Below are 27032 nucleotides of genomic sequence, written 5' to 3'. Positions count from 1 at the left end.
CTGCAAACAGACACAAATTAACCAGAACTACCAAAATCTTCAGTATCCAATTGGTGCTAATGCTAGGAAATGAGAGAAAAAACTCAAATGTTTTAGTTTCTGGGATAAAAAATGGATACTTAATCAACATAGAGGCATTTTCAGGGAAATATTTGTGTCTCATATCCACCATTGTCATTTGCATTATGTTTTTTTACAAGAGGCAAACAGCCTCAAAGTATTTCAGAAAGCAACAACATACCCAGGATCTGCCACTATAGTTACCTGGTTTCCTTTAGATAAATTAAATTATACTGCAAATTTTAAAAAGTAAAGGCAAGTGCACGTACTACCTCCCCTCTCCCCATCCGCTAAACAGCCATTAGCACTTGATACTGTCATAATGCATCACTGGAAAACTCAGACACGAATTATAGCATGCTGAATGCATTATCAAGATACACTACCTTCTGTTCGTAACAGTTCTGAGATTTTTAGACTATATAATTACCTAAAGCCTAAGGCTACCTCTACGCTACAGAGTTTTGTAGACAAAACCAGGGTGGGCTTTTTTTTTTGTTTTTGTTTTTAAGACAATACTCACGGAGCATCTGCACAAAAAATGCATTTTGTCGACAGAAACTGTCAACAAAAAAGCTGAGCAGATGCTCGGGGGCTGGGGGAGGAGCAGTTGTTGACAGAGTAGATCAAAAGACTGATCCGCTTTTAGGTGTAGAGGCAATCTGTTGACAGATTTTTCTAGTTTAGACGTAGACTACGAGAAAGTACACAAAACCAAAATCCATTGCGACACAAAAATACAACTAAATTACTACCCTAACTCCGTAGCTGTAACCCTGGTTTCTTCCTATCACTTAACATCTCAGTTCTATCCATATGTTGCACCAGGTTTGAATTAGACTATAAACTCTTCAGACAATGTCCCTTGTCTTTAAACCACAAGCTACATTTAAGTTAATATTTTCATTTATATTGATTCCAAGTCAGAGAAAGGAAAAGGCCACCATTTTTGACATCTTGCCTATTTAAAAGACAAATTTATTTAAAAATTGTTTATTTACATAATAAAAAGGCATTCTTTTTAATCACACCAAAAAAGAGTAAGTATGAAAAATTCTATTTTTCCATTGCTTCAAGGAGTTAAAATGCAATTAAATAGGTGAACTTCAACAAATTTGTGCTAATCTTTAACAGTAAAAATATTAGGAATAGATCTATTATGTTGCATATGAAATAATCACACTTCAGAAGAAATAAAGCATGCAGACAGAGGTAACAATTGTAAATAATACTAATTTATGCTCAAGCTATGTGCTCAACATTGCAATGCAAGTGACTGAGATTGAGAGCACTCCACACATGGACAATTTAAATTTGGATAATTGCCTGGGACATCATTATTATCCTCTGTCTTCTCTTCCTGAACTTCTAAGTCCTCCTCAGGTGGATGGATTACTACTGTGGGAATATCATCACTGGCAGGTGACACCAGCAGTTCCTTGCCCTGAAGCTGACTCGGCTGGGAACTTGTGGTTGCCAGGCGGCTGCTGCTAGGACTGGAGGGTGGTGTGTTTTGAGGGGTAGGCAGTGGCGTTGTACACCTTGAGTCTGCCGGGGTTCCAGCTCTTGAAGAAGGAAGAAGGTAATGGAGAAGAAGGGACAAACGGTTTTCTCCTTTGAGGGAAATATTTGAAGCAGAGAGACTTGTTCGCAAAGAGTGGTGGGAGGCCGAGAGGCCTTCCCCTGAGATAAAATAAATAAATGGAATACAATGAAGTTTACAGCAGGGAAACAAGCTTTTTTAAAAAGACATTATGCATGTACAATTTACACAGTAGACCGAACTCTTTAAGGGCAAAAAGTTCCACTTTCATGCAGGTGAGATAAGAGTCAAGCAAGATGTACGAGTGAATCAGATTTTTAGATATTAGAAAAGTCAGCATGTACCTTACTCACAAGTACCAACAGCACACAACGGGGAATGAGGAGAAAAGGATACGCCCAGCAATGGCTTTAAATATGTCCAGTAAGAATTCAGCATATGATTGTGAAATATTGACAACTAAAATAATTATTTCACTAAAGGTTAAAAAGGAAAAAAAAAAATCAAGTTTTAATATCATTTGTACTCAAAGTTGTTTTACAGGATAAGACATAATGCTTCAGTGACAATGTCAGGTTAGCAGATTTTGAAGGATTTCTACCACAAACTGAATACCATTAGTAACAGAGAGAAGGCCATGCTAGGCTATAGACTATCAAAACAAAAAACCAGTAGAGTAGCACTTTAAAGACTAACAAAATAATTTATTAGCTCACCTAATAAATTATTTTGTTAGTCTTTAAAGTGCTACTTTACTGCTTTCTTGCTTTGAATAGGATTACTTGGCCTGGTGAGAGAGCTTATGCAAATCATTTTACTTTTCTACGCCTAGTGTCTCTCTCGGTCATCTGTGAAATGGGGATAATGAAACTTTCTAACACACTATATCAAAGCTTAGAGAGGGGACGAAAGAAGTAGTTATTTTTGATATTTGATATTTCAGTAACATTTACAATGAAGGACTACAGCAGGCATCAGATTTCCAACTACTGAATCTAACCTGAAGGCAGCCAACAGTTCTGCAGCCCATTTGGTGGGGGGCGGGCCGGGCATGGCAAGGGAATTTTGTGCAGAAGATTAAACAAGTACACTCATCCCTCGCTATATGAGCACAATTGGTTCCCAAATTTCTGCTCGTAGGTGAAAACTTGTAAGCGCGACACTAAATTCTCATTAAAATAACATGTAAGTCTCCAATTCATTCCAAGTGCTTGTAACTTGACATAAACCAGTTGAGTTTGCGTTTAGGTACTTTTCTGACGTATTTGAATAGTTTGGCACCAGAAATAAGATGTTGTGTACGTATGTAGAGCAGGGATTCCCAACCTATGGGTCAGGACCCAAACATGGATCCCATTTGATTTGTTAAAGGTCACCAGCTGGGCAGTTCCCAGCTGCATGTGGCTATTAAAGAAGCCATTGGCAGTTTCTTAACACTGCTGCCTCAGGCAGATACCTATCAATAGTGATAGCTGCCATCTCTAGCAGCTCTATCACTAAAGAAAGCAATTACCTTATGCCTAAGTGCTGAAACCTTAACACTTGAATTAATTGCTGTGAGCAGGAAGGCTGGGGGAGCCACCCAGCATAGCAGCCCCAGTGAAGAGGCTGCGGGAGGAGGAGGAGTGTCTAAGGCTGGGGCTGTTGAGGGATGGGGGGCGGGTTGTAAGGCTGGGGGTGGTTTGGGGATGCTGAGGGGCTCTACAGCTGGGGGTGGTTTGGGGCTGCTGGGTGCAGACTGGGACATTTGGTGGGGGGGTTAAAACCTGGCCGAGGGTGAGGTTTGCAGGGCAGGCACGAGTGAGAGGTCTAATGCAGTAAACCCTGGAGTTACCCAGGAGTTGTTCCTGCAACCCCTGCATAACTCGAATTTTCCTGCTAGGGGAGTGGAGCCAGGAACCACCAGGGCTGGTCAGTTTCCTGGCTCCCAGAGTGTCAGGAGCTGGGAACCAGGGGCAGGCTGCTTCCAGTCTCCCCATGGTTAGTGGGGTCAGGAAACTGATCAGCTCATGGCTGGCCAGTTTCACGTTCCTGCCATTGCAGGGGAGGGAACCAGGCTAAGAGCCTTCTCCCTCTCTTCCCCCAGCCTAAAGGCTGTCAGACAGCTGCATGTCTGAGGGAAGGGAGGGAGAAGGCTCCAGCCGCAGGGCTATGGGCCTCCCTACCCCCGGCCATGGACCCTGCTCATATAAGCAGGAGAAGTTCACTTATATAGTGAACAAAGGTAGATGTGTGTGTCCCTCGTTTTAGTGAGTACCCATTAGTAAAGTTCTTGTTGAATGACGGATGAGTGTATGCTGAATTCCCCCAGGAGTAATATGTTCTATGTCTACACTTTGTACTGCAGTGAAATGTACAAATGCCAAACTATACTCCTCGTACATCTCTTTCACTACAAATCCCATTTGTCTATTTAACCTCCAAATCTCCCTCACTTCCCCACTATTCTAAGACAGAGAGTAGAGTCAAATGGATGCTTCCTATTCCATACCAGGGAAAAAGATTCTAAACGGTTCTCCATCTCCACACCACCATTTCCCTTAGGATGGGGGCGGGGGATGTCTGGAAAAGAGAGGCTGTAACTCCTCAGGTGTATGTGAATACATGCAAAATGACTGTTGCTCCATCTCAGAGCAAGAGTATTGTGAATTCTGCTGAAGACCTAGAGGTAAATATGCATCTCTCTCTCTCTCTCTCATATAGTATACCATCAGGCAGGGATCAAAATAATCTAGGACTCATTTAGTATGATCACATGCGTTATAAAGCGTATAAGATGAACCAACATACAAAACAACCCTAAAATCTTTTGGGGGAAAAGTGCCCATCAGTATAAAGGAAAATCTCAAATTTAAGAGGGTTTACCTGAAAAGTGCATTCTATAGATTCAAAAGTTATTCAAAATAGTTCCATTTTTAGTATTAATAATTTGCAATTGGGTCTTTAATGGCCCCGCTGCTTTGGTAGCAAATCAGACTAATAATGCACAATGTTCTATTTGATGTGTTGGAACTCAGAATCCAATGTAGTCTATAATATGAAAAGCAACTTCATGTGTTTTCAGGACACAGAAGATACCTTACATGCGTATCAAATTCTCTCAATCACTGTTTTCTAGAGATCAAGACGTATAGAATCTGCATATGTCATCTAGACTTGGAATCCTTCATTTTTCTAGCAAGTTTTACCACAAACTGAACAAAGCATCAGCCATTCAGTGCAGTTGAAGTCTGCACTGTCAGTTCAAAATTTAAGATTGTTTCCTTCCTTTTAGAAAGCAAGAAGTTGGAAACACATTAGAAAACATTCTTTTCTGTATGTGCTGACATCAGATGTCCTTGAGTTTTTCCAATCCTCAGTGTACATTAGGAAACTAGCTAGAAGATCTCTACTATACAAACCAAACACAGCACACACTAGCATTTAGAACAAACCAAGTAAATGTATGTTCCAAGACAGCAGGCATGACACTTCTTGCACCAGAATGCGCAAGAACCCAAATACTTTATTTAAAAGAGGAGCAGTTAATTGGTCTCCGTGATTGGTCCAACATGCCAGTCTTTACAAGGACAAAGCTCTCAAGTCAGCCAGTAAGTGTTGTGGCTGATGTGTCTGGAAATACAAAACAGACAATAAAGAACTCTGGCAGGAAGGCAGAACCCATAAAGGAAGAATAAAAGGTAAGATAGGCTGTTCTGGAATAGTAATTTTGGACCACAGAAATTGAATACCTGGAAGAAAAAAGTATCAGGATGCCGAAGTTTTGTTCAAAATTATCTGCAGCAGACATTGCATGTCTGGCAAAGATGTTTTTTTAGCTAGGTACTACTCTACTAGAACCTTAGCTAGCGGTAGATTTTTTTGTTGTTGTTTTTGGGTTTTTTTTGTTTGTTTTTAACAAATAAACTCTTTTTGGACAACCATACAAAAATAAAGCTCAAGTATTATGTACAGAATTAATACAAAATAAAAAATTAAAGAAGTTTCACTGATTATTAAGGCCATGCTGATTAAATAAGTCTCTAAAACAATAAAGAAAGGGGGCTGAATCAGGAGGTATGATCCAGTAGTCAGACACATGGATGTGCATGAAGCTTTGCCTGGCTAAGACAATTAAGATGACTTTAAAATGTCAAAGCATCTCCTGTGAAAGCACTAGGACCAAATTAATGTATTTCTGAAGCAGAGAAAACACTATTAATATACCTCAACTAGGGTTCCGTGTCTGTTACGGAGGTCTCATGAATCACGTATTCTGTGACTTTCCACAACCTCTATGACTTCTGCTGCAGCCACCAGTGTAGCTGATCAACAGCCCACTGCTCAAGTAGCCCAGGATGCTGCTGAAGTGGTTTGGCAGCCAACTGCTTGGGTAACCATAGTGACAGCCGCACCAGCCACTGCTAGAGCAGCCAGTGAACACTGCCTGAGCAGAGTTTCCAGGGTGTCCAGAGCAGGCACTGATCAGCAATCCCTGGCAGCTGGCTCTGCTGGCTCTCCAGTGTCCCCGTAAACTGAGCACTTGGCGGTCACCCAAAGGAGATTTAGGTGCTGCCCAAATGATTAGCAGAGCAGCCATAGCCAGCAACAAGTGTTTCTACTGATGGTGCACATCTACACATGCTTACTGCATTAACAAAATTTATTCCATACATGGATGGAAATGTTAAGAGGGAATACTGCCACTCTCCCTGAGCAGAAGTGGCCCCTCAGCAACAAATCACCCCAAAATTTAGTCAGGGTGTTTACAGTATAAGTCAGGGACACATCACAGGCTGTGAATTTTTGCTGAATGTCCATGATGTGTTCATGACTTATATTACACATACCCCTGAATAAATCATAGCCTTACTCACAAGAGAGAATTAAATCATATTATAGTGTAAATGAAGACCATGAATCAAGGCATCACAGCGGTCACAAGCAGCAAAACAAGATCTGACACATGCAAATTATAGGTACATGTCCAAACGCCACGGAAGAGCCACCACACAACTTTTACATACCAAGAAGGACTCAGAAAACGCATCCACTATTATCTGATGACTTCACCCTCCTCTCCCGCGTTATTGTATTGTTTTTAGCAGGTTAGAATAAATTGGATGCTACAACTTATCTCACCATTTCGTTCAAGCAAGTGAGGGTCAGAATGTTTCTTGCCTATATCTGCAAAGGACCGAACCAGGGGGATCCGACTGCTGAATTTCTTCTCATTCTGGTGATGGTGTCTCTTCAGCAGAGCTTCTCTGACACTCTCTCTTATGGACTCATCCAGCTGACTAGAAGCAATCATGTTGTCCAACACCATATCTATCATGAAAAAAAAATACTAAAATCAAATCTAAGTTAACTATATGCATACCCAACACAACCGCATTAACTCATCTGTGAAAAATCAGTCAAACTAATTTGTGAACAATCTTCAAACCTATTTTCTTGATCCTCCAGAAGAGGAATAGTCAAGAATATTGTGGGCTAACAGTTCAAGTCTGTGCATTTTGACTGAACGTTTCTTTGGATCATTAAACAGTATTTTTTGCAAAACACACATTTTTTAAATATGCAGTCTATACAAAAAAGTAGGCCATAGGTAACTACTTAACAAAATAGCTCATTACTTTTATTTCCACTTTCTACTTGTTGCAGCTTTTATTACAAAGAGGAGGTGTACATTCAAAGATAGTTCAAATAAATACCACTCTTCCATGGAAAGCAGTGCAGTAGCAAAATCTCCCATAGGCAAGACTTCATATGTGATCCAAAAAGAAGTATCTGTACAGCAACCTTAACTCAGGAGTTGCTCAATGTTTGACCACTTGATTTGACAACTCCATTGTTCTTTCAACATAGTTTATAACACATAAAAATGATTAGCCTAACCCTTCACTGCCTACATTTTCCTTTTCAAGAGGCCCTAAATTTCAAGATTCCTCACTGTACTTTTCGCTTCACTTGTTTGCACAGAATGAGGATGAGATGTAAAGTGTGGCAAAAGAGGTCAATTTGCAATATTTGGGTGGGATTTTTGATATTTTTAATCACACAAAAATGCACATTCAGCCATGTTTCCAAAAACACTTCAGATAAAAACTGAAGAATGAAAACCTGCCTATATGGCTGGGTAACCAACATTTTCTTTTATTGATTACTTCAAAGAACCTTGAAAGATGTCTAGACTAGTAGTTTAAACTCCACAAATTCAGTAACACAAGACATGGAAGAAATTTGTACGACCATTTATATGAAGACATTTGTATTATATTTTACCATTTCCAAAGCTCCCATTGGCTGGAAATGGTGACATGGTCAACAGGAGCTAGAAGTGGCCAGACCTGTGAATTAGCAGGTAAACACAGTATCCAGTGCCTCACCAGGGGCTAGCCCTGGAGAACCACATCTAGCCCACAAGCTACTTTTTGCCCACTCTGATATAGAATCTGTTGTATTAAGAGGATATAATGCTTTACAAAACAAACTATGGAGGGATCACTATCTACCATTGCAATACAGTCTCCTCTGAAGAGAAACATGGATTACTGCTTTACAGCACACAACAATCTTTACTGGTTAAGGTAGACTTTCAAGCATCTGTATTTAATCAAAAATGAAAAAGAATTAAGGTAGGCCATATATAATTATAAAACACACTATAGATTTAATAAGAAAGTTCCCCGGGATCTTCAAAATGTCCATAATGTCTGAAATTTCAGTAAGAGAAGTAGCTGTGTAGTCTGCATCTTAAAACAAAAAAGCAGGCATGTAGCTCTTTGAAGACTAACAAACTAAAATTTATTAGGTGATGAGCTTTTGTGGGGCAGACCCACTTCTTCAGTACGACACTAATCTCCAGATCTGTAGCGGATCTGCCCCATGAAATCTCATCACCTAATAAATTACTTTGTTAGTCTTTAAAGTGCTGCATGACTGATTTTTTGTTTTGTTGAAATGTTAGTAACACTGTGGTTACATCTACACTAGCCAAAAAACTTCGAAATGGCCATGCAAATGGGTCATTTTGAAGTTTACTAATGAAGCGCTGAAATACATTCAGCACCACATTAGCATGCAGGCGGCCACGGCACTTCGAAATTGACGCGGCTCGCCACCGCACAGCTCGTCCAGACGGGGCTCCTTTTTGAAAGGCCCCGGCTACTTCAAAGTCCCCTTACTCCTATGAGCAGGTGGGAACAAGGGGACTTCGAAATTGACATGGCTCATCCAGATGGGCTCCTTTTCGAAAGGCCCCTGGCTACTTCAAAGTGCCGTGGCCGCCCGCATGCTAATGAGGCGCTAAATATGTATTTCAGCACTTCATTAGTAAACTTTGAAATGGCCATTCGCATGGCCATTTCGAAGTTTTTGGCTAGCGTAGACACGGCCTGTGATGTTTTGATAGTCAAATGAAATGAGCCCTATAATGTTATTTTTTTTTTTGTATTAACATTAGGACTCGCCTCATTTGATTATCAAAGTATCACAGTGCACCTGTTCCTCTTTCAGATTCACTGATTATTATCCCTTTGGGAAAAGCCTATTCAGCAAGTCCCTTTTAGCAAATCTATACTAGACAAGTAACTCATTTTAAATGTTATTTATACTTATAAATGGTGGAACTTGCTGCCATAGGATGTCATTGGAGCCAAAAATTCAGCAAGGTTCAAAAATGGATTGAACATATATGAACAAGAAAAATAGCGAACTTTGTAATTAGAGCTGGTCCTAATTAATTGGCAGCCCAGGGCAAATGGAGGCCAGCAGGTGTGCCCTCCAGGCTGCTGAGTCCACCCATGGGAGTGTGACACAGCTGGCAGATGCACCCTCCCAGCTGCTGTACTGACAAATAATCTGAGACAAACTCTGTGGGCTTTATTTACTTCACGTACTAAATGCTCCCACTAAATAAGCTAAGATGAGAGCTCAATACAAATAACTAAGGAGTAGCATTTTCAAAAGCATCTACATCACTTACGAGAGTGCTTTTATTGTGCCAGTACACACTGAGTACCACCACCTCGGCAGCCCCAGGCAGGTTTCTTTTGTTTGAATGCACAAAAAAAGCTCTGCTTAAGAGATTCTGAGAATTCAATAATAAAACCTCTCACCCCCATCTTTTGGTTCCCCATGAATCTGCTGATCAGCAATAGGTCCATAATGAGTCAGAAAAATGCATCACTCAGTGAAACACAGATATCAAGAAACGGAAAGAAGTTAGCCCAAAGTACCTTAAAATAAAAGCCACTTGCTAGTCTCTCTGCGTGCGTGTGTGCGTGCGTGCGCGCGCGCAAAAAAACTCATAAGTTTTCAAGCCTGCTTCTACTTACTCAAAATTAATTCAGCTGATGACATTATATATGCTAAGTTAAACAAGATTTATTTCAGCTCATCTCTTATTACTCATAAATCAATAGTTTAAAATCAAGAGATCCAACAATGAACTGTGCTAACAGCAATAGCTAACGTCAGCTGAATAGTGCTTAACAATTTACAGCAAAAGCATCCCTCCACCATCCAAATATGTTCACATTTCACCTAGAGAGACAAGATGATGCACTTGTCATCCAACCAAAAATTAGAAGACAACTTAAGTTATACACAGTAAAGAAAAACCCATGGCTGGCCAGAGGCCTGTTGACTTGGATTCATGGGGCTCAGACTGCTGAGCTGTTTCATTGTTGTGTAAACTAACAAGCTTGGGTCTGAGCCTGGGCTCTAGGACTCTGTGAGCTGACAGGGTCCCAAAGCGTGGGCTCCAGCCTGAACCTGGAAGTACACATATCAATTAAAATAGCCGCACAGTTCAAGCCCAAATCAACTCACAGGGGCCAGCAACTCATGGTCTAGTTGCTTTGCGCCTGATCTACAACCCTGAATAAAGAGTCTCCACTAAGACTTCCCACATGAGTGAAGTCTGCAGAATCAGGCAAAGAAAACTATGATAGAACATAAAGATTACATATAAACTATTTTTGTGTTTCTAAATCACAAACTAGAATAACTAACTATGATTATATTTAAAAAAAAACTTGTTGCAACCTGCTATCTCATCTAGGGTGTTTGCTCTCATGTCTAACATGACCGTCCCATTCAGAATACAGCTTCTCAGTTCAAAGAGACTGTGCAGAGACAGAGTTGCCACATAAGGTTTGCTCCATCGATCACCACCATCTTCAACATCCTCTTCAAATTTTAGCCACCTGAAACATAAACACACGTTATAGCATATGTAGCAAAAAACTGAAGAGATTTTTCCCCTTTCCTTTCGACAGGCTGCAAAACAAAAGCCACATCTTCATGCCTCTTCTATCACCCAATCTCATACTTGACTTTGCTTTTTTCATGCCAATCCTTATGTTTGAAACACCAACCCGGATCCACAAAGGGATCTAGGTGTCAGAATTCTGAAAGCCCCAATGCCTAACTTCTAGGCACCTAAAAAAAACTGGAGTAACTATAGCATTCACATAGCCTGAATTCAGTATCTATTCCCCCCACACATGGCTTGGGGCAGAGAGTGGAGGAACATGAGTCTAAGACTGGAATCCATAAAAACCAGTCTGATTTTAGGCATCAGGAAGCTGCCTAAGCTAGCCAACGGGAAGTAGAGCACTTGGGATGTCAGAGACCGAGGTTCAATGCCTCCCTCAGCATCAGGGTAAGAAAGAATTTGAACATGAGTCTCCTTTCCCTCAAGACCATGCATTATCCACAGAGCTGTAAAGCATTCTCATGTGGACCTCCCTCAATCTCTCCTGTTGAAACTCTTCAATTTTGGATAAGAAACCAAAGTAGGGCGACTGGACCCTGGGTCTTCCAGCTACCAGATGTTGCCCTGATAATCACAATATAGCAGGGGTGGAGAAACCCTGGCCTGCGAGTGGTTTGTCTGGATCCAGGCCTTGAGGCTCCCCTCTCTGGCATCCAGTCCACAGCAGGGTGGAGAGTTTGGAGCCCCAAGCCTCACAGGCCTGAGCAGGCAAGCCAGGGCCAGATGGCAGAAAGTGGCTCTGGGCTTCACTGCCACTCCCTGCAGCCAAATGAAGGGAGGGGGAGCAGCAGCAACCTTGGCAGCCTGCCCTGAGGCTCCATACCACTGCCCTGATTGACCAGAATTCCAGCCAATCAGAGCAGCAGAAGCTGGTGCCTGGGAACAGAGGGTGGGGGGCAAGAGCCACGTGTGTCCGGGGGGTGGGAGGGAAAGGGGCAGGTAAGTGCGCCCTGTCACTCCAACACCACTCTCCTCAATTGCTCCTGTGTGCCCTCCCACCTAGACCCCCACCTGTACCAAGGATGATCAACCAAGAGTGAACACTGCCACACTCAGTTAATCTTTTAACTATGATTTGAAGCCATCAAAGAACAGGCTATGTCTATATTTGCCCGCTTCTTCGAAGGGGGCCTGGTAATCAGCCTGACCAGAGAATACTAATAAAGTACTGACATGAATATGCAGCACTTCCCAAAAATTTTTGGGAGTAAAGGCACTTTGAAGTACCTGTGGCTACACAGCATGCTGGCACATCAAAGTTGCCCGAGGGAGAATTAGTCTAATGAAGTGCTGCATATTTACGGCCGTACTTTATTAGTATACTCCGATCAGGCTGATTACCAGGCTCCCTCAGAAGAAGAGGGCAAGTGTAGACAGAGCCATAGTGTAGGGTTTTGGAGTCAAACATGTGAACAGTGTATAGTTTGAATATCCGGCAACCACCTGGGTCACGAATGTGAAAGAGTTTACTGTATAATTAAAGATAGCCTATACAGAACACTATCAAAATGCGTATGCACTAGGAGGGAAATTAAGATTGCACAGGGCAACGATAAATCTGGCATATGCTGATTTTCAAGTATTTGACTTTGCAACATCATTAACATCCTTTTAATGTAGTTTCATGTGTGCTATTACCTAGTTTAGTTTTTGTTTGTTTCTTGAAGGAAAAATATAATTAATTAGTAGCAATGACTTACCTTCTACATTTGTTAATCTTCCGTCACAGAAAAACAATACTACATAACTATAACTTTTGTATTCACTGTCAGATACACCTACACTGTTTGCATGGCTTCATTTCATCAACTGTATTTGCTGAAGTCAGCACAGCAACAATAAAGACCTCCAAGAAATTTTGTCCAGAGGCCTGGAGGTAAATTTTCACTGAAAAGCTCAGAGAATCAGACTTCCAAGATCAGTAGAAAAGGTTACATGGTATGGAATTAACTATGTTTCATTTACCTGGCAGTTTCTTTCCATTCATATTCTTCCCCATCCCTGAAGTACAATTCATCCATTTCAGTGAAGAGATCATGGGGAATGTGTTCCTCATCGTCATCCTCAGTGCCCAGAATAAACTGCACTCGCTGGGATGGGGTATCTTGAAGAAAAAAAGCAGTGATTTAGAAGATAATCATTTCTGCTGAACCATTACACCCTGCAATAATTGAAGTGTTACCCTCCCTCTTGGAGATGGAAACATGGAGTGCTGAAAATCTTTCATCAGAAGATGGGAACAGTTTAAAAACCAAACAAAGGTTTCCTAACAGTAGCTCCACAGCCCTTTTTAAAATTGTTATTATCTTTCTGAAAACAACAGGGGGAAGAGAAAAATAAGCTGTTTCTATACGCTAGTTAACTTGTTTAAATATTTATAAGCACTTGCCATAACGTCACACCTTGAAACAATCATCATCAAAACTGGTCAAATGAAAGAAGTCAAACTCAAAAGGCAAGACATTTTAGTCTGATATTTGCAAGTAAAATAGACCATATGTAAACAAAAAGGCAGTCCAGTAGCACTTTAAAGACTAACAGAATAATTTATAATACATTTATAATAAATTAATGTATTTATAATAAATATTATAATAATATAATTTATAAATATATATGATTATATATTATAAACTATTATACGAAATTATAAGAAATTATTTTGTTAGTCTTTAAAGTGCTACTGGACTGCCTTTTTGTTTTGATAGAATATAGACTAACAGGGCTATCTCTCTGTTACAGATCATATGTACTTTTTACGCTTTACCGACAGGCACACTTAGACAACTGACATTAAAGGAAAATAAGCACCAGGCAATAAATCATGGAAATATTATAATGGCTATCCATTTCAAGAGAGACAGGCAAAGTTGCACGTGGGATAACTTAAGCTGCTTAGATGAAAATATTCCCTTCGTTGAAGGGATAGGTCCACAGTGTGGATCATCACCAGTCTGCAGCTCCATGGGGCAGAAACAAACCTGACCAAAATATGGCCAAACAGACCTCACCTTCTGGAGACCCCCTTAGTTTCAAGATGCTTCCAAAACTAGCCTCTCTGAACCACAAAATAAAATAAATTTCTCATCCTGCATCAGCACCACGAAAAAATAATACTCAGCATGAGATGAACAAGAAGAGTTTAGCCATAAGCTAAACAGATCTGCCTATTTCAGGGAGGGCGAGATTTGCAGATCTCTCTCTTTCCAAAGAAAAGGTTCAGGAAGGCAATCACTGATTCTCCCATTCTCTGTCATGGTGAAGTCCACAGATCTTCAGTACAGGATTTCCTCAGCCATGATCAAATTCTTTGTTCTTCTTTGAGTGGTCCCTGTGGGTGCTCCACAATAGGTGTCGAGCTCGCCTGGTACTGCAGATCGGAAATCTTCCAGCAGTTTCTCCTGGATCGCGCATGCGCCGGCACGCGCCGCTCCCCTGCGCGCCCCCGGCCACGTGCGCGATCCGGTCCCTGCCAGTTCCTTCTCAACCGCCATCGGCTGCAGACGGAATCCGCTCAGGCTAAGGCCAGAGTCAGATTAGATAGTGTTTTTCTACGTGTAAATTGTTGTTTTTTTCAGTTACAAAAAAAAAAAAAAAAAAGAGAGAGAGAGAAAGCAAAGACAAAGAGAATATCAAACAAAAAAAAAAAAAAAAAGAGAGGAGCGGAGAAGAGAAGAGTGGACATGAAGGCCAGTTAGGCCACCCACTGCCCCGCAGGCCGGTGATTGCGATTTGGGTAAAAAGGCACAGATTAAGTGCTATGTACCCTATTAACAGCAAAGGACTCACCGCGATGACCTCTTCAGGTTTTAAAAAGTGTGAGTCATGCTGTGAAGCTATGCCGGCCTCCGATGGGCATAGTGAATGCATCCGCTGCCTGGGGGAAAATCACACATTACCCAGAAGTGTTCTCACTGTGCTAAGCTCACAGCCAGGGCCAGGAAAGACAGAGAAATGAGGCTCAAAATACTCTTGTTTGACAAGGCTCTCCAGCCGGACTTGCCGGAGAAGCCTCACCCAGAAGGGCCCTCTGGGTTGCATGAGAGGAAGGCAGCTTCTCTGACCCCCTCGGTACAGAAACGGAGGAAACTCTCCCCGTCTCGATCCTTGCTGCCAGTTTCAGCGAGCAGGACGAGCGGAGCACACAGCCCCCAGCCGCACACTCAGGCAAGTGGCAGCGCACGTGGCAGAGGCTGACCCTCCGGTTATACAACAGCCAGCACGCGCGGCACCTAGAGCGTCAGCGAGGCAAGCGTCGGACCCAGCGGCACCGCCACAGGTGGCACCGGCCCCCGTGGCACCAACGATGCAGGGGCGCCAGGCACAGAGCCTGCAGGCACCGGAGGAAGATACCCACGCAGCACCACAGCTGATTGTGCCGAGCGCAGCGCCGACAGCAGGGCCGAGATCCCTGGCACGGGAGGGGGCGGCGCCAGCTCCGCAGGGGAGGGGAAAGGCAGCAGCAAAAACCCGGCATCACAGCCCATCTCCGGACAGGGCTACGCTGCTGTTAGCACCAAGCCCTCCCCCTGTGATACACACACCACACCGAAGGCCTGGGTCTCCACCGGCCTATCCAGAACCTCCTGCTCCGTTCCTCCAACCAATGTCACCATGGCTTGGGCCACCTTCACCTTTTCTGGGTTTGGATCCCCTGGAGTACTATCACAAACAAGTTTCACCTCTATCTGTGTCGTCGCAGAGGTCTCGCTCTCCCAGACATCGGGGGTACAAACCCTGTGAGTGGTCTAGGTCTCCATCCCTGGGCCCTTGCCCATGCTACCATGGTCGTCCTTATCATGCTGGACACAGACACTGCAGGCCTACGCCCAGGGGCAGGTCCTCCCCGGCCGCTTAATACCCCCGTGGACACTCCCGATTGGGGACGGAAACACAGTTCTCTCAAGGGGAGTTAATTTTAGAACCCCGATACTTTCCTTCACAATCCTCCAGCGAGCAAGTGTATCATCAACCGCAGGAGCCCGAGGGTTCGAGGGAGGTTTACCCTAGTGGTTCCTCCTCATCCTCCCCAGATGAGGCCATGGCCCCCCGGGGATGTCTCTCCCCCAGATGACCTTAAACAGTTTCAGGAGCTGTTTAAAAGGGTGGCTTTCACGCAAGACATTCAAACGGCAGAGGTGCAGGAGAAACATCACAAACTCCTGAAAAATTTGAGACCCCCGGCTTCATCCAAAATTGTTATTCCGCTAGATGAAGCCATTATGGAGTCAGCCAACTACCATATGGCAGACTCCGGCCTCTGTTCCGCCTACAAACAAGAGAGCGGATAAGAAGTACTTCGTCCCGGCAAAGGGCATGGAGTTCCTCTTCAGTCACCCACAACCAAATTCTTTGGTGGTCAAATCGTCCCAGCAGAGGTCAAAGGCTACTCAGTACAAATCGGGGGGATTGGACAAAGATGCTAAGAAGCTAGAGCTGTTTGGCAGGAAGGTATATTCCTCTTCTACCCTGCTATTAAGAATGGCAAATTATGCAGCACACCTAGTAAACCATAATTTTGATAATTACTCCAGGCTTACTCCCCTCATGGATTCGCTTCCGGAAGACAAAAAGCCGGTGTTAAAGGCGATTGTAAGAAAGGGCTACGCAGCATCACGGACGGGAGTCCACATTGCCCTGGACATGGCAGATACGGCGGCACATTCAATGGCTACAGCAGTGGTCACGCGTAAAGAATCGTGGCTCCAGACATCGGGTATCCTGAGGGATCTACAGGTGAAGATCGTGGACCTTCCCTTTGATACACAAAAGCTGTTTGCAGACTCAACCAACTCGGTCCTGCACTCCAGTAAGGACTCGAGAGCTACACTTAGAACCTTGGGCATTTATACTCCTCCATACGGGAAGAAAAAATTTTATTCTCAGCAAAGACGCTACCCGTACCAACCACAGGGTGCTCAATATCAACGGGGCTACGACCAAGGGCGCCATCAACAGCAGCAACAGTACAGAACTCCCAGGCGACGTTCTCAACAAAGCCGTACGCCCTCGGGACAGGCCCAAAGGCAACAAGTTTGACGTGTATGTTGGGGGCTGCACTATCAATACCATCGCTCAATGCCACTCTCATCTCATGTTCCTTCATCGCCTCAGACAGTTCCACTCCCAATGGCAAAAGATCACCACAGACAAATGGGTGCTGGAGATCATAGCCACGGGTTACGCGATCCCCTTCCAGTCGCTCCCACCGACGAAGCCTCCCTCCAGGCCTCACCTCCGGGACGCTGCCCGCAAGGCGAGGCTCAAGCAGGAGGTGGATCACCTTATGCTCATAGGGGCGGTGGAAAAAGTGCCGGAAAAATTCCAGGGGAAAGATTTTTATTCACGCTACTTCCTAACAGAGAAGAAAAGAGGAGGCTAGAGGCCCATCTTAGATCTTCGGGGCCTCAACCGCTACTTGCACAAGCAACGTTTTCGGATGATCAGTTGCCTCGATACTCATGGCACTAGACGATGGAGATTGGTTTGCACCCCTCGACTTACAAGATGCTTAATTTCATATAACAATCCACCTGGCACACAGACGCTTCCTCCGCTTCACGGTTGGCAAGGAACATTTCCAGTACAGGGTTCTTCCGTTCAGCCTCTCCTCGGCCCCCAGAGTCTTTACTAAAACCTTGGCAGTGGTGTCAGCCTACCTGCACAGACAGGGGGTGTTTATTTTCCCATATCTGGACGACTGCCTGCTGAAAGGGGCCTCGAAGGCAGAGGTCTTACACATGATACGCGTCACAGCGGACACGTTTTCTTCGCTGGGCCTAGTCATCAACCTCGCAAAGTCAAAGACCAAACCCACAAAAGATATAGAGTTCACAGGGGCACGCATAAACTATCACAGCAAGGGTGTACCTACCCAACGCCCGCTTCCGCACCATCAGTTCGCTGGTGCAAGTCATCACATACAGCCCCACGGTGCCGGTCTTAACGTGCTTACAGCTGCTGGGCCACATGGCGGCGGCAACGTTTGTGGTACAGAACGCCAGATTGCACATGCGAAGCCTGCAGCATTGGCTGGCGAGTGTTTACAAACCGGCATCCCACACTGTCCACAGGGTGGTGTCGCCCACGACAGAGGTGCGCAGATCCCTGGCATGGTGGGAAAACCCGAAGAATCTGCTAGTAGGGGTGCCCTTTCACCAACCACAAATTTCTATTTTTCTTACTACCGACGCCTCCCACATAGGATGGGGAGCGCACATCGGCGACAAGGTGATGAAAGGGCTATGGTCCCCTGTGGAACAGACACTGCACATAAACATACTGGAGCTCAGAGCAGTGTTCAACACCTGCAAACATTTTCGAGATTATCTACATGGCAAAGTAGTCAGGATCAATACCGACAATACCTCCACTATGTTTTACATCAATCGACAAGGAGGAGCACGATCCCGTGCCCTATGTGCGGAAGCAGTCCGATTGTGGAACTGGTGCATCGCAAACAACATTACGTTGAAAGCCTCGTACTTGCCGGGTGCTCACAACGTGAAAGCAGATCAGCTGAGCAGGTGCTTCGCACTCACGCACGAATGGCAGATCCACTCCGATCTGCTACGGCGCATTTGTCGTACATGGGGGTTTCCCCAGATCGATCTGTTTGCCACCCAGCACAACAAGAAGGGTCCCCAGTACTGCTCCAGGGCAGGAGTGGGGCGGGGGTCCCTGGGGGACGCAGTCATGATTTCATGGAGGGGCCCCCTACTTTACGCGTTTCCCCCCACAGCGCTTATCCACAAGGTCTTGCAGAAAGCCAGAAGGGAGAGAGCTCGCATGATACTCATAGTCCCAACGTGGGATCGGCAGCAATGGTTTCCCTTGCTTCTGTGCATGTCGGATCATCCACCACTTCCCCTACCGGTGGCGCCGGACTTACTCACGCAGGCTCAAGGGTCCATAGTGCACCCGCATCCTCAGGGTCTGCATCTACAAGCATGGCTAATCCACAGCTCAGCTCCTTAGAGAGCACGTGTACAGAGGGAGTACAACAAGTCCTGGAATGTAGCCAAAGGGCCTCCACCAGGAGGACTTACAAGCAGAAATGGACTCGATTCACAGCCTGGTGTTCTGCCAAGCAGTTAGTTCCCCTTGATGCTCCTATACCTGTAATACTAGAATAGTTATTGGACCTCAAGAGAGGCGGGCTTTCCCTATCCTTGCTAAAGGTCCACCTTGCCGCTGTATTAGCTTTTCGGCATACAGAAGAAGGGCCCACAGTATTTGCCCATCCTATTGTTACCAGGTTCTTGAAGGGGCTGGTAAACCTGTACCCCCCTCAGAAACCGCTTCCACCATCGTGGAATTTGGACTTGGTGCTCAGCATGCTATCGGGTCCACCTTTTGAACCATTAGCCACGGTTCCCCTACGTCTCCTTACGATAAAAACAACCTTCCTCCTTGCAATCACGTCAGCCCGCAGGGTGAGTGAGCTCGCAGCAGTGATGGCAACGCCGCCCTGCACAGTATTCTCAAAGGAGGCGGTCACCTTAAGGCTGCACCCAGGCTTCATTCCCAAAGTTTCTTCGGAGTTCCATCTTAACGAACCAATAGTTTTACCCTCGTTTTACCCGAAGCCTCACAGCTCCGGCAAGGAGGCACACCTGCATCTCCTAGATGTGAGGAGGGTGTTGGCCTTCTACATAAACAGAACTAAGTCCTTCCAGAAAACGGACAGGCTTCTAGTCTCTCTTGCTCCCAGGTCAAAAGGAGAAGGTCTCTCTTCACAAAGAATCTCAAAGCACATTGTGTCCTGTATAAAAATGTGCTACGAGCTTCGAAAAACTCCTTTGCTGGCCCCGCCAAGGGCTCACTCCACCAGGGTGGTGGCGGCGTCAACAGCCTTCTTCAAGGGCATCGCGTTAAGAGACATCTGTAGAGCGGTGACCTGGTCCTCCTACAACACCTTCGCCAAGCATTATGCCCTACATCGGGTATTCGAAGAGGATACCCGTCTGTCGACAGCAGTCCTCTCGGGGGCAAGCTGCACATAAACCGATTACCCACCTCCTTACTTGGGTTACTGCTGGGTAGTCACCTATTGTGGAGCACCCACGGGGACCACTCGAAGAAGAAAGAGAAGTTACTCACCTGTAGTAACGATGGTTCTTCGAGATGCGTCCCTGTGGGTGCTCCACCACCAGCCCATCCTCCCTGCTTCGGATCTCTGTCTAGTGTTTTTCAGGAGCATTCGAGGCAGTTGGTCAAGGAACTGGTGGGGACCGGATCGCGCACGTGGCTGGGGGCACGCAGGGGAGCAGCGCGCGCCGGAACATGCGCAATCCAGGAGAAACTGCTGGAAGATTTCCGATCTGCGGCGCCGGGCAAGCCCGACACCTATTGTGGAGCACCCACGGGGACACATCTCAAAGAACCATCGTTACTACAGGTGAGTAACTTCTCTTCCCCTCCCTAAACGACAGAGAAAGAATTCCCCGTACGCTCTCATGAATTACCACTGAGTCCGCAAAAGTCTGAGTACTTATGTAAAACTTGATAAACGTATGCAGGAATGACCAATTTGCAGATTTCATAAGGGGTCTGTCCTTTCTTCATCACTGCTTATACTGAGTGAGCATACTTCATCATTACATTCAGCTCCAGAAAATATGCTTTTCTTTCACTGTAAGAATGATCATACCCCTTGAGCCACCAAATTCTCAAAGAATGATCCTCAGCTTTTACATTGTCATCTTTTATGACCTCTCTAGCTCCCCTAAAGCAAACCCTCCTTGGAATCACTGCGAGGGGGAAAGCACATTGTCCCACAGCATTTCTCTCCTAGTCCTGCCTGCCTCTTTTCCTGCTGAGGCGATCTGACTGGCATGCATCTTGCTCAGCAAAGCTGGCCTATTCAGTCATGCCTGATTCTTTAGTAACAAGTCTCCAGGACCGGACGGCATTCACCCAAGGGTTCTGAAAGAACTCAAATGTGAAATTGTGGAGTTATTAACAGTGGTTTGTAACCTATCCTTTAAATCCACTTTGGTACCAAATGACTGGAAGACGGCCAATATAACACCAATATTTAAAAAAGGCTCTAGAGGAGACCCTGGCAATTATAGACCGATAAGTTTAACATCAGTACCAGGCAAATTAGTAGAAACACTAGTAAAGAATAAAATTGCAAGGCACGTAGAAGAGCACGAATTGTTGGGCAAAAGTCAGCATGGTTTCTGCAGAGGGAAGTCGTGTCTAACTAATCTATTAGAATTCTTTGAAGGAGTTAATAAACATGCGGACAAGGGGCACCCAGTGGACATAATATACCTAGATTTCCAGAAAGCCTTTGACACGGTCCCACACCAAAGGCTTTTATGGAAATTAGGTGGTCATGGGATAGGAGGAAAGATCCTTTCATGGATCGGGAATTGGTTAAAAGACAGAAAACAAAGGGTGGGAATAAATGGTAAATTTTCACAATGCAGGAGGGTAACTAGTGGTGTTCCCCAGGGGTCAGTCCTGGGACCGATCCTGTTCAACTTGTTCATCAATGATCTAGAAAATGAGGTAAGCAGTGAGGTGGCAAAGTTTGCAGATGACACCAAGTTGTTCAGGACAGTCAAAACCAAAAGGGATTGTGAAGAACTACAAAAAGATCTCAGCAAACTGAGTGATTGGGCAGCAAAATGGCAAATGAAATTTAACGTGGGTAAGTGTAAGGTAATGCATGTTGGAAAAAATAACCCAAATTACACGTACTACATGATGGGGTCAAATTTAGCTACGACAGATCAGGAAAGGGATCTTGGAGTTATAGTGGATAGTTCTCTGAAGACATCCACGCAGTGTGCAGCGGCAGTTAGTAAGGCAAATAGGATGTTAGGAATTATTAAAAAAGGGATCGATAATAAGACAAAAGATATCATACTTCCCCTATATAAAACTATGGTACGCCCACATCTTGAGTACTGCGTGCAGATGTGGTCTCCTCACCTCAAAAAAGATATATTGGCATTAGAAAAGGTTCAGAAAAGGGCGACTAAGATGATTAGGGGCTTGGAACGGGTCCCATATGGGGAAAGGCTAGAGAGACTGGGACTTTTCAGTTTGGAAAAGAGGCGATTGAGGGGCAATATGATAGAGGTATATAAAATCATGAATGGTGTGGAGAAAGTGAATATAGAAAAATTATTTACCTTTTCCCATAATACAAGAACTAGGGGACACCAAATGAAATTGATGGGTAGTAGGTTCAAAACTAATAAAAGGAAATTTTTCTTCACACAGCGCACAGTCAACCTGTGGAACTCCTTGCCCGAGGAGGCTGTGAAGGCCAGGACTCTATTAGGGTTTAAAAAAGAGCTTGATAAATTTTTGCAGGTTAGGTCCATAAATGGCTATTAGCCAAGGATAAAGCATGGTGCCCTAGCCATCAGAACAAGGGCAGGAGATGGATGGCAGGAGATAAATCACTTGATCATTGTCTTCTGTTCTCCTTCTCTGGGGCACCTGGCATTGGCCACCGTCGGCAGATGGGATGCTGGGCTGGATGGACCTTTGGTCTGACCCAGTATGGCCATTCTTATGTTCTTATGTTTTCCCTGACCAGATTAGGCTGTAAGGTTCTACCCACAGAGATGGCTGATGCTATGTCTACACTGGCTGCAGAAGACTGAACACTTACGTTCAAATTTTCCAAGGTGCCGTTTCAAGGTCAATGTTGACCCCAGAACTCATCGAGAGTCGCAAAGATTAAAGGATGTTGGAAGGAGGAGCGCTCTCATCGATATTCTTCGATGAGGACAGGGACGAATGTCAACAGCTACAAAATCAATTTTTGGTACGCAATTGGCATACCTAAAATTGCACAGGAGCCATCAACAATCCCAGTAAATGCAGACATAGACTGAGGCTCCTGTTAAACCAGGCATGTCCAACCCGCAGGCCACATGCGGCCCTGGGCTACATCTACACGTGCACGCTACATCGAAATAGCTTATTTCGATGTAGCGATATCAAATTAGTCTGTTTTGATGAAAAACGTCTACACATCCTCCAGGGCTCGCAACGTCGACATTCAACTTCGACGTTGGGCAGCACCACATCGAAATAGGCGCTGCGAGGGAACGTCTACACGCCAAAGTAGCACACATCGATATAAGGGTGCCAGGAACAGCTGCAGACAGGGTCATAGGGTGGACTCACCAGCAAGCCGCTCCCTGAAAGGGCCCCTCCCAGACACAGTTGCACTAAACAACACAAGATCCACAGAGCCGACAACTGGTTGCAGACCCTGTGCATGAAGCATGGATCCCCAGCTGTAGCAGCAGCAGCCAGAAGCCCTGGGCTAAGGGCTGCTGCACACGGTGACCAGAGAGCCCCGCAGGGGCTGGAAAGAGAGAGCGCCTCTCAACCCCTCAGCCATGGCGGACCCCGCTATTTCGATGTTGCGGGACGCGGATCGTCCACACGTGCCCTACTTCGACGTTCAACTTCGAAGTAGGGCGCTATTCCCATCCCCTCGTGGGGTTTGCGACTTCGACGTCTCGCCGCCTAATGTCGATTTCAACTTCGAAATAGCGCCCAACACGTGTAGCCATGACGGGTGTTATTTTGAAGTTGGCGCCGCTATTTTGAAGTAGCGTGCACATGTAGACACGGCCCTGGACAGCTAGTAATGTGGCCCCACATGATCGTAAACTTTTAACATTATTATGTGATTTATATACATTAACTATATTATATATTTTATATGCGGCCCCAGACAATTCCTCTCACTCAATGCAGCCCAGGCAAGCCAAAAGGTTGGACACCCATGTGTTAAACCATTCATTGTGATTGAGAGAAAGGGGAAAGCAGGAGACAAGTATTTCTTTTTTGTTCTGGTATTTCCTCATCCTAGCTCTCTCTTAGAAGCCTGTATTGGCAAACACTTCAGAATAAAGGTAGAACAGAAGGGACAATCTCCACACAGGTCAAATCTGGACCTGGATCACAGCTGGGCATTAGAGAAATTTGGCCAAACTGTTAGGCTAAAATTTTGAAAATAAGTTCAGAATTTTCCACTCTGCAGCAGGAAATTTGGACACAGCCAATGGCCACTATGCAGACAGGAACAAAAAGAGAGAGAGAACATTGAGGAAATGTCAAGGGGTAGGACCTCTCCTGCTTTCAGTCACCATGAGGCCTAATTTGGCCCCCAAGCTGCAAACAGGCTGCAGCACTCACTACAACAGCGCTATGGACCTCAGTACACAGTGCCAGCTAGCACACTATTGTTGGTCTGAATGCTGCAAAAAGAAAAAGCAACACAAGGCCACAAAATAATTAGGATTCTTGACATGTCAATCATCTATAGATTTCTAAAGTTTATATTTAAAAAAAAAAAAAAAAAAGTGACTTCCAGTAAACAAGAAACAGATCATCACCAAGGCTGCATCTACACTACACTTGCCTTTCAGAAGGGGAATGCAAATATTGCTGATCAGACATGCAATGTGATGATAATTTGCATATCACATGCCTCATTTGCATAATGACAGCGACTTGCTGTTCTGGAATTGCTGTTTTCAGGAAAAAAAACAAGCAGTGTAAACGGGGCTCTTTCAAAACAAACCCCATGTTCAAAAGGGCCCATCTTCCTCACATTTTTCCAGAAGGACAGGCTCTTTTGAAAATGGAGTTTGTTTTCAAATGAGCCGCATCAACACCGCTTGTTTTTCCCCCCCCAAAAACACCACTTCCAGAATAGCGCGTGACTGTCACTTTGCAAATGAGGTGACAATACGCAAATTATCACCTCATTTGCATTTCTGATTGGCCGCATTTGCATTCCCCTTCTGAAAGGGGAATATAGTGTAGATGCAGCCAAAAAATACTTGCACAGAGCCAAATAACTTGTGATTTAAAAAGAGCACAGACACAAAACCTCTGCCTACTATTAACACCAATTACTTTTAAAATGATCTCATGTTTTCATATCTGAAAAATTATAGTGAAGAAAACAGATCAAGGTTTAATAATGTAGATTAGCTGTTTTTGTGGGGGAGGAGGTTTAAGCAACATGAAAAAGCCACAAAGGTATAATTTGCTCACCATACGATGGAGAGTCTCGACCATCTTCCCGATCGGTTTCTCTCTCTTTTCTTCTTCTGTGATGCCTATGTCCACGATGCCTATGACGTCGACGGCCCTCCTTTCCAAATGGGACATGTAAACCAATGTACACAGCTCTGTGGCCTATCAAGTATAAAAGAAAGTAACAAGAATGTATGAAGAACTATCCTATCCAGACTTACAGCACTATGTTTAAAAAAAAAAAAGCTCAAATACTTAGCATCTTTACATCACTAACACCGCTACTCAGTTTCCTTCACTCTGTTACAAGGCTCAAAGAATTGGTGACTTAAAGTCTTTCCCAAAGTGGGTCACATATAGCAGTCTCTGCTCTTTCTTGCAACACTACAAAAGATCCAGTTACAGAATACTACATCAGTATTCCAGGTCAGAATATTCAATCCTGATTCTCAACATTGGGATGCAGACCTTTACACAGCTGAGATCACTGTAATGTGCCAAATGTGAGGCAAAAAGTCAAAGAACATGATACCACCCTCCTTTTGTCGGTTACAATGCATCACACCCGAATTCTAACCACAGAACTTCTGAGGCAGAGCTAGTGCAAGGATTGTTTGCAATATTCCTAAATAGGCATTCTGAGACCAGGTACCTATTTTCCCACTCAAGGGCCACTATACAAAAGGTGGTTCCATCTATCACTCAGATTTTGTAGTTCATTTTCTCCAACTGGAACAACTCCCTGGAATTCTGAGACCCATTCACAGCATAACATTGGTGGTCTAACTTTCAGTGGCATCATTTTAATTCATTACCTAAATATGGATTTGGAGGACTAGCTTTGGGCAGCCCACTTTGAAAACATCCTATAATATCAGCAGAGTCAATACAAAAACTACTACTACTTATTCTAAAAACTTATTTAATGCAAGTTAAATAAAGCAGCCCAAAATCAGAGCATATTGGTCTTTAAAATACCAAGGAAGCAAAGAAAGAAAAGAAATGCACAGCTGTAGCATTTATTGCTAATAGCAAACTATTTTCAAACAATTAGAAGTTTTTCTTTTTTCATGATTCAAAGCCTACATATTAATATAAGCAGACCCTACGAAAGCTGGAATTCTGAAAAATGTTATAAATACATTCTTGATATAAGACATGCAATGGAACATCAGCCATATATAAGTTTTCTGAAACAATCTCATGAAAATAGTAAAATGTAGCCAGACGTACAGGTGTTGATGTAGTATTTCAGGTCTTACTATAACAGGTACTACAGAAGAATACCTGTACAACAGAAACTAGAAACAATTCTTCTGTTAGACATATGCAAACTTAGAAGATTAACTGGAGCAAAATGCATTCTAAATATCAAATCAACTACAAAAAAATCTAAAGATGCAAATATTTTCACCTTTTCTTTTCACAATACTAAATCAGCATGTTTTTATTTTACAGGAGCACATGCCTTTGAGGTGAAAACCACGGGATTGAGCATCATACAGAGATTTTTACTGTGCTGTAGCAGCAGTCACACCAATTGACAAGGCGATGCACTCTAGATTGATAACTTAGCTTGCCATGCAGAGAAATGGAAACATGAAGTTTATTCAGAATGACTGAAGCCTCAGTGGCTCCGATGGATAATATAACTACTGGCAACACATGAGGAAAAATATTGTTTAATGTGGCTGCAATAATGCATCTTGTTAAAATGTAATTATGGGAAGCTTTAATTTACATATTTTAATAGTATACATTGATCCTATGATTTTGTGCTGGATCTCTCCTGTATCAAAGTGAAAAAGACAACATAATTAAGAAACAAACTTATTGTTGCCTCATGCTTTTAGTTCAGTTGTCTTTTAAAAATAACATACAGAAGAGGGCCAGCACACAAATTATATGATCAGCATATACTAGTCAAAAACAAACTAAAAATTTTCATAACATTACACGAGCCATGTTGTATGCTTTAATTTAGCTAGACACACGTGAAAGCAAATGTGTTATTTCAAGTAGTGGCTTTTTACACAGAGAGGTTAAACCTCTCTTGTCCAGCACCCTTGGGACTCACTGGTACTGGATGAGAGAATTTTCTGGACCACAGGAAGTCAATATTGTCTAGCACCT

General features: G+C 43.9%; 1 protein-coding gene across 10 annotated transcripts in view; it reads right to left on the bottom strand.

Annotated features, from left to right (window-relative positions):
• SLC4A7 (solute carrier family 4 member 7) overlaps window positions 1-27032 on the bottom strand; it is a 167386-nt gene that overhangs the window by 60483 nt on the left and 79871 nt on the right. For 7 of the 10 annotated variants that reach the window (XR_012644019.1, XM_074984418.1, XM_074984423.1 and 4 more), the window contains exons 3-7: window positions 24918-25061; window positions 12834-12972; window positions 10637-10797; window positions 6725-6913; window positions 1387-1743 (exon numbers count right to left, since the gene is read on the bottom strand). Coding sequence is in view for 9 of the 10 variants with exons in the window: in XM_074984418.1 (XP_074840519.1) it covers window positions 1387-1743; window positions 6725-6913; window positions 10637-10797; window positions 12834-12972; window positions 24918-25061 (990 nt within the window). In the remaining variant the exon portion in view is untranslated. The remainder of the gene's footprint in view (window positions 1-1386; window positions 1744-6724; window positions 6914-10636; window positions 10798-12833; window positions 12973-24917; window positions 25062-27032) is intronic. The other 3 variants (XM_074984420.1, XM_074984424.1, XM_074984425.1) reach the window with 2 other exon arrangements.

This window comes from Carettochelys insculpta, chromosome 2 (genome assembly GCF_033958435.1).
Source record: "Carettochelys insculpta isolate YL-2023 chromosome 2, ASM3395843v1, whole genome shotgun sequence".
Lineage (NCBI taxonomy): Eukaryota > Metazoa > Chordata > Testudines > Carettochelyidae > Carettochelys > Carettochelys insculpta.
The sequence above is the reverse complement of the archived record's forward strand: the minus strand, read 5'-3'. Positions and strand labels throughout refer to the sequence as shown.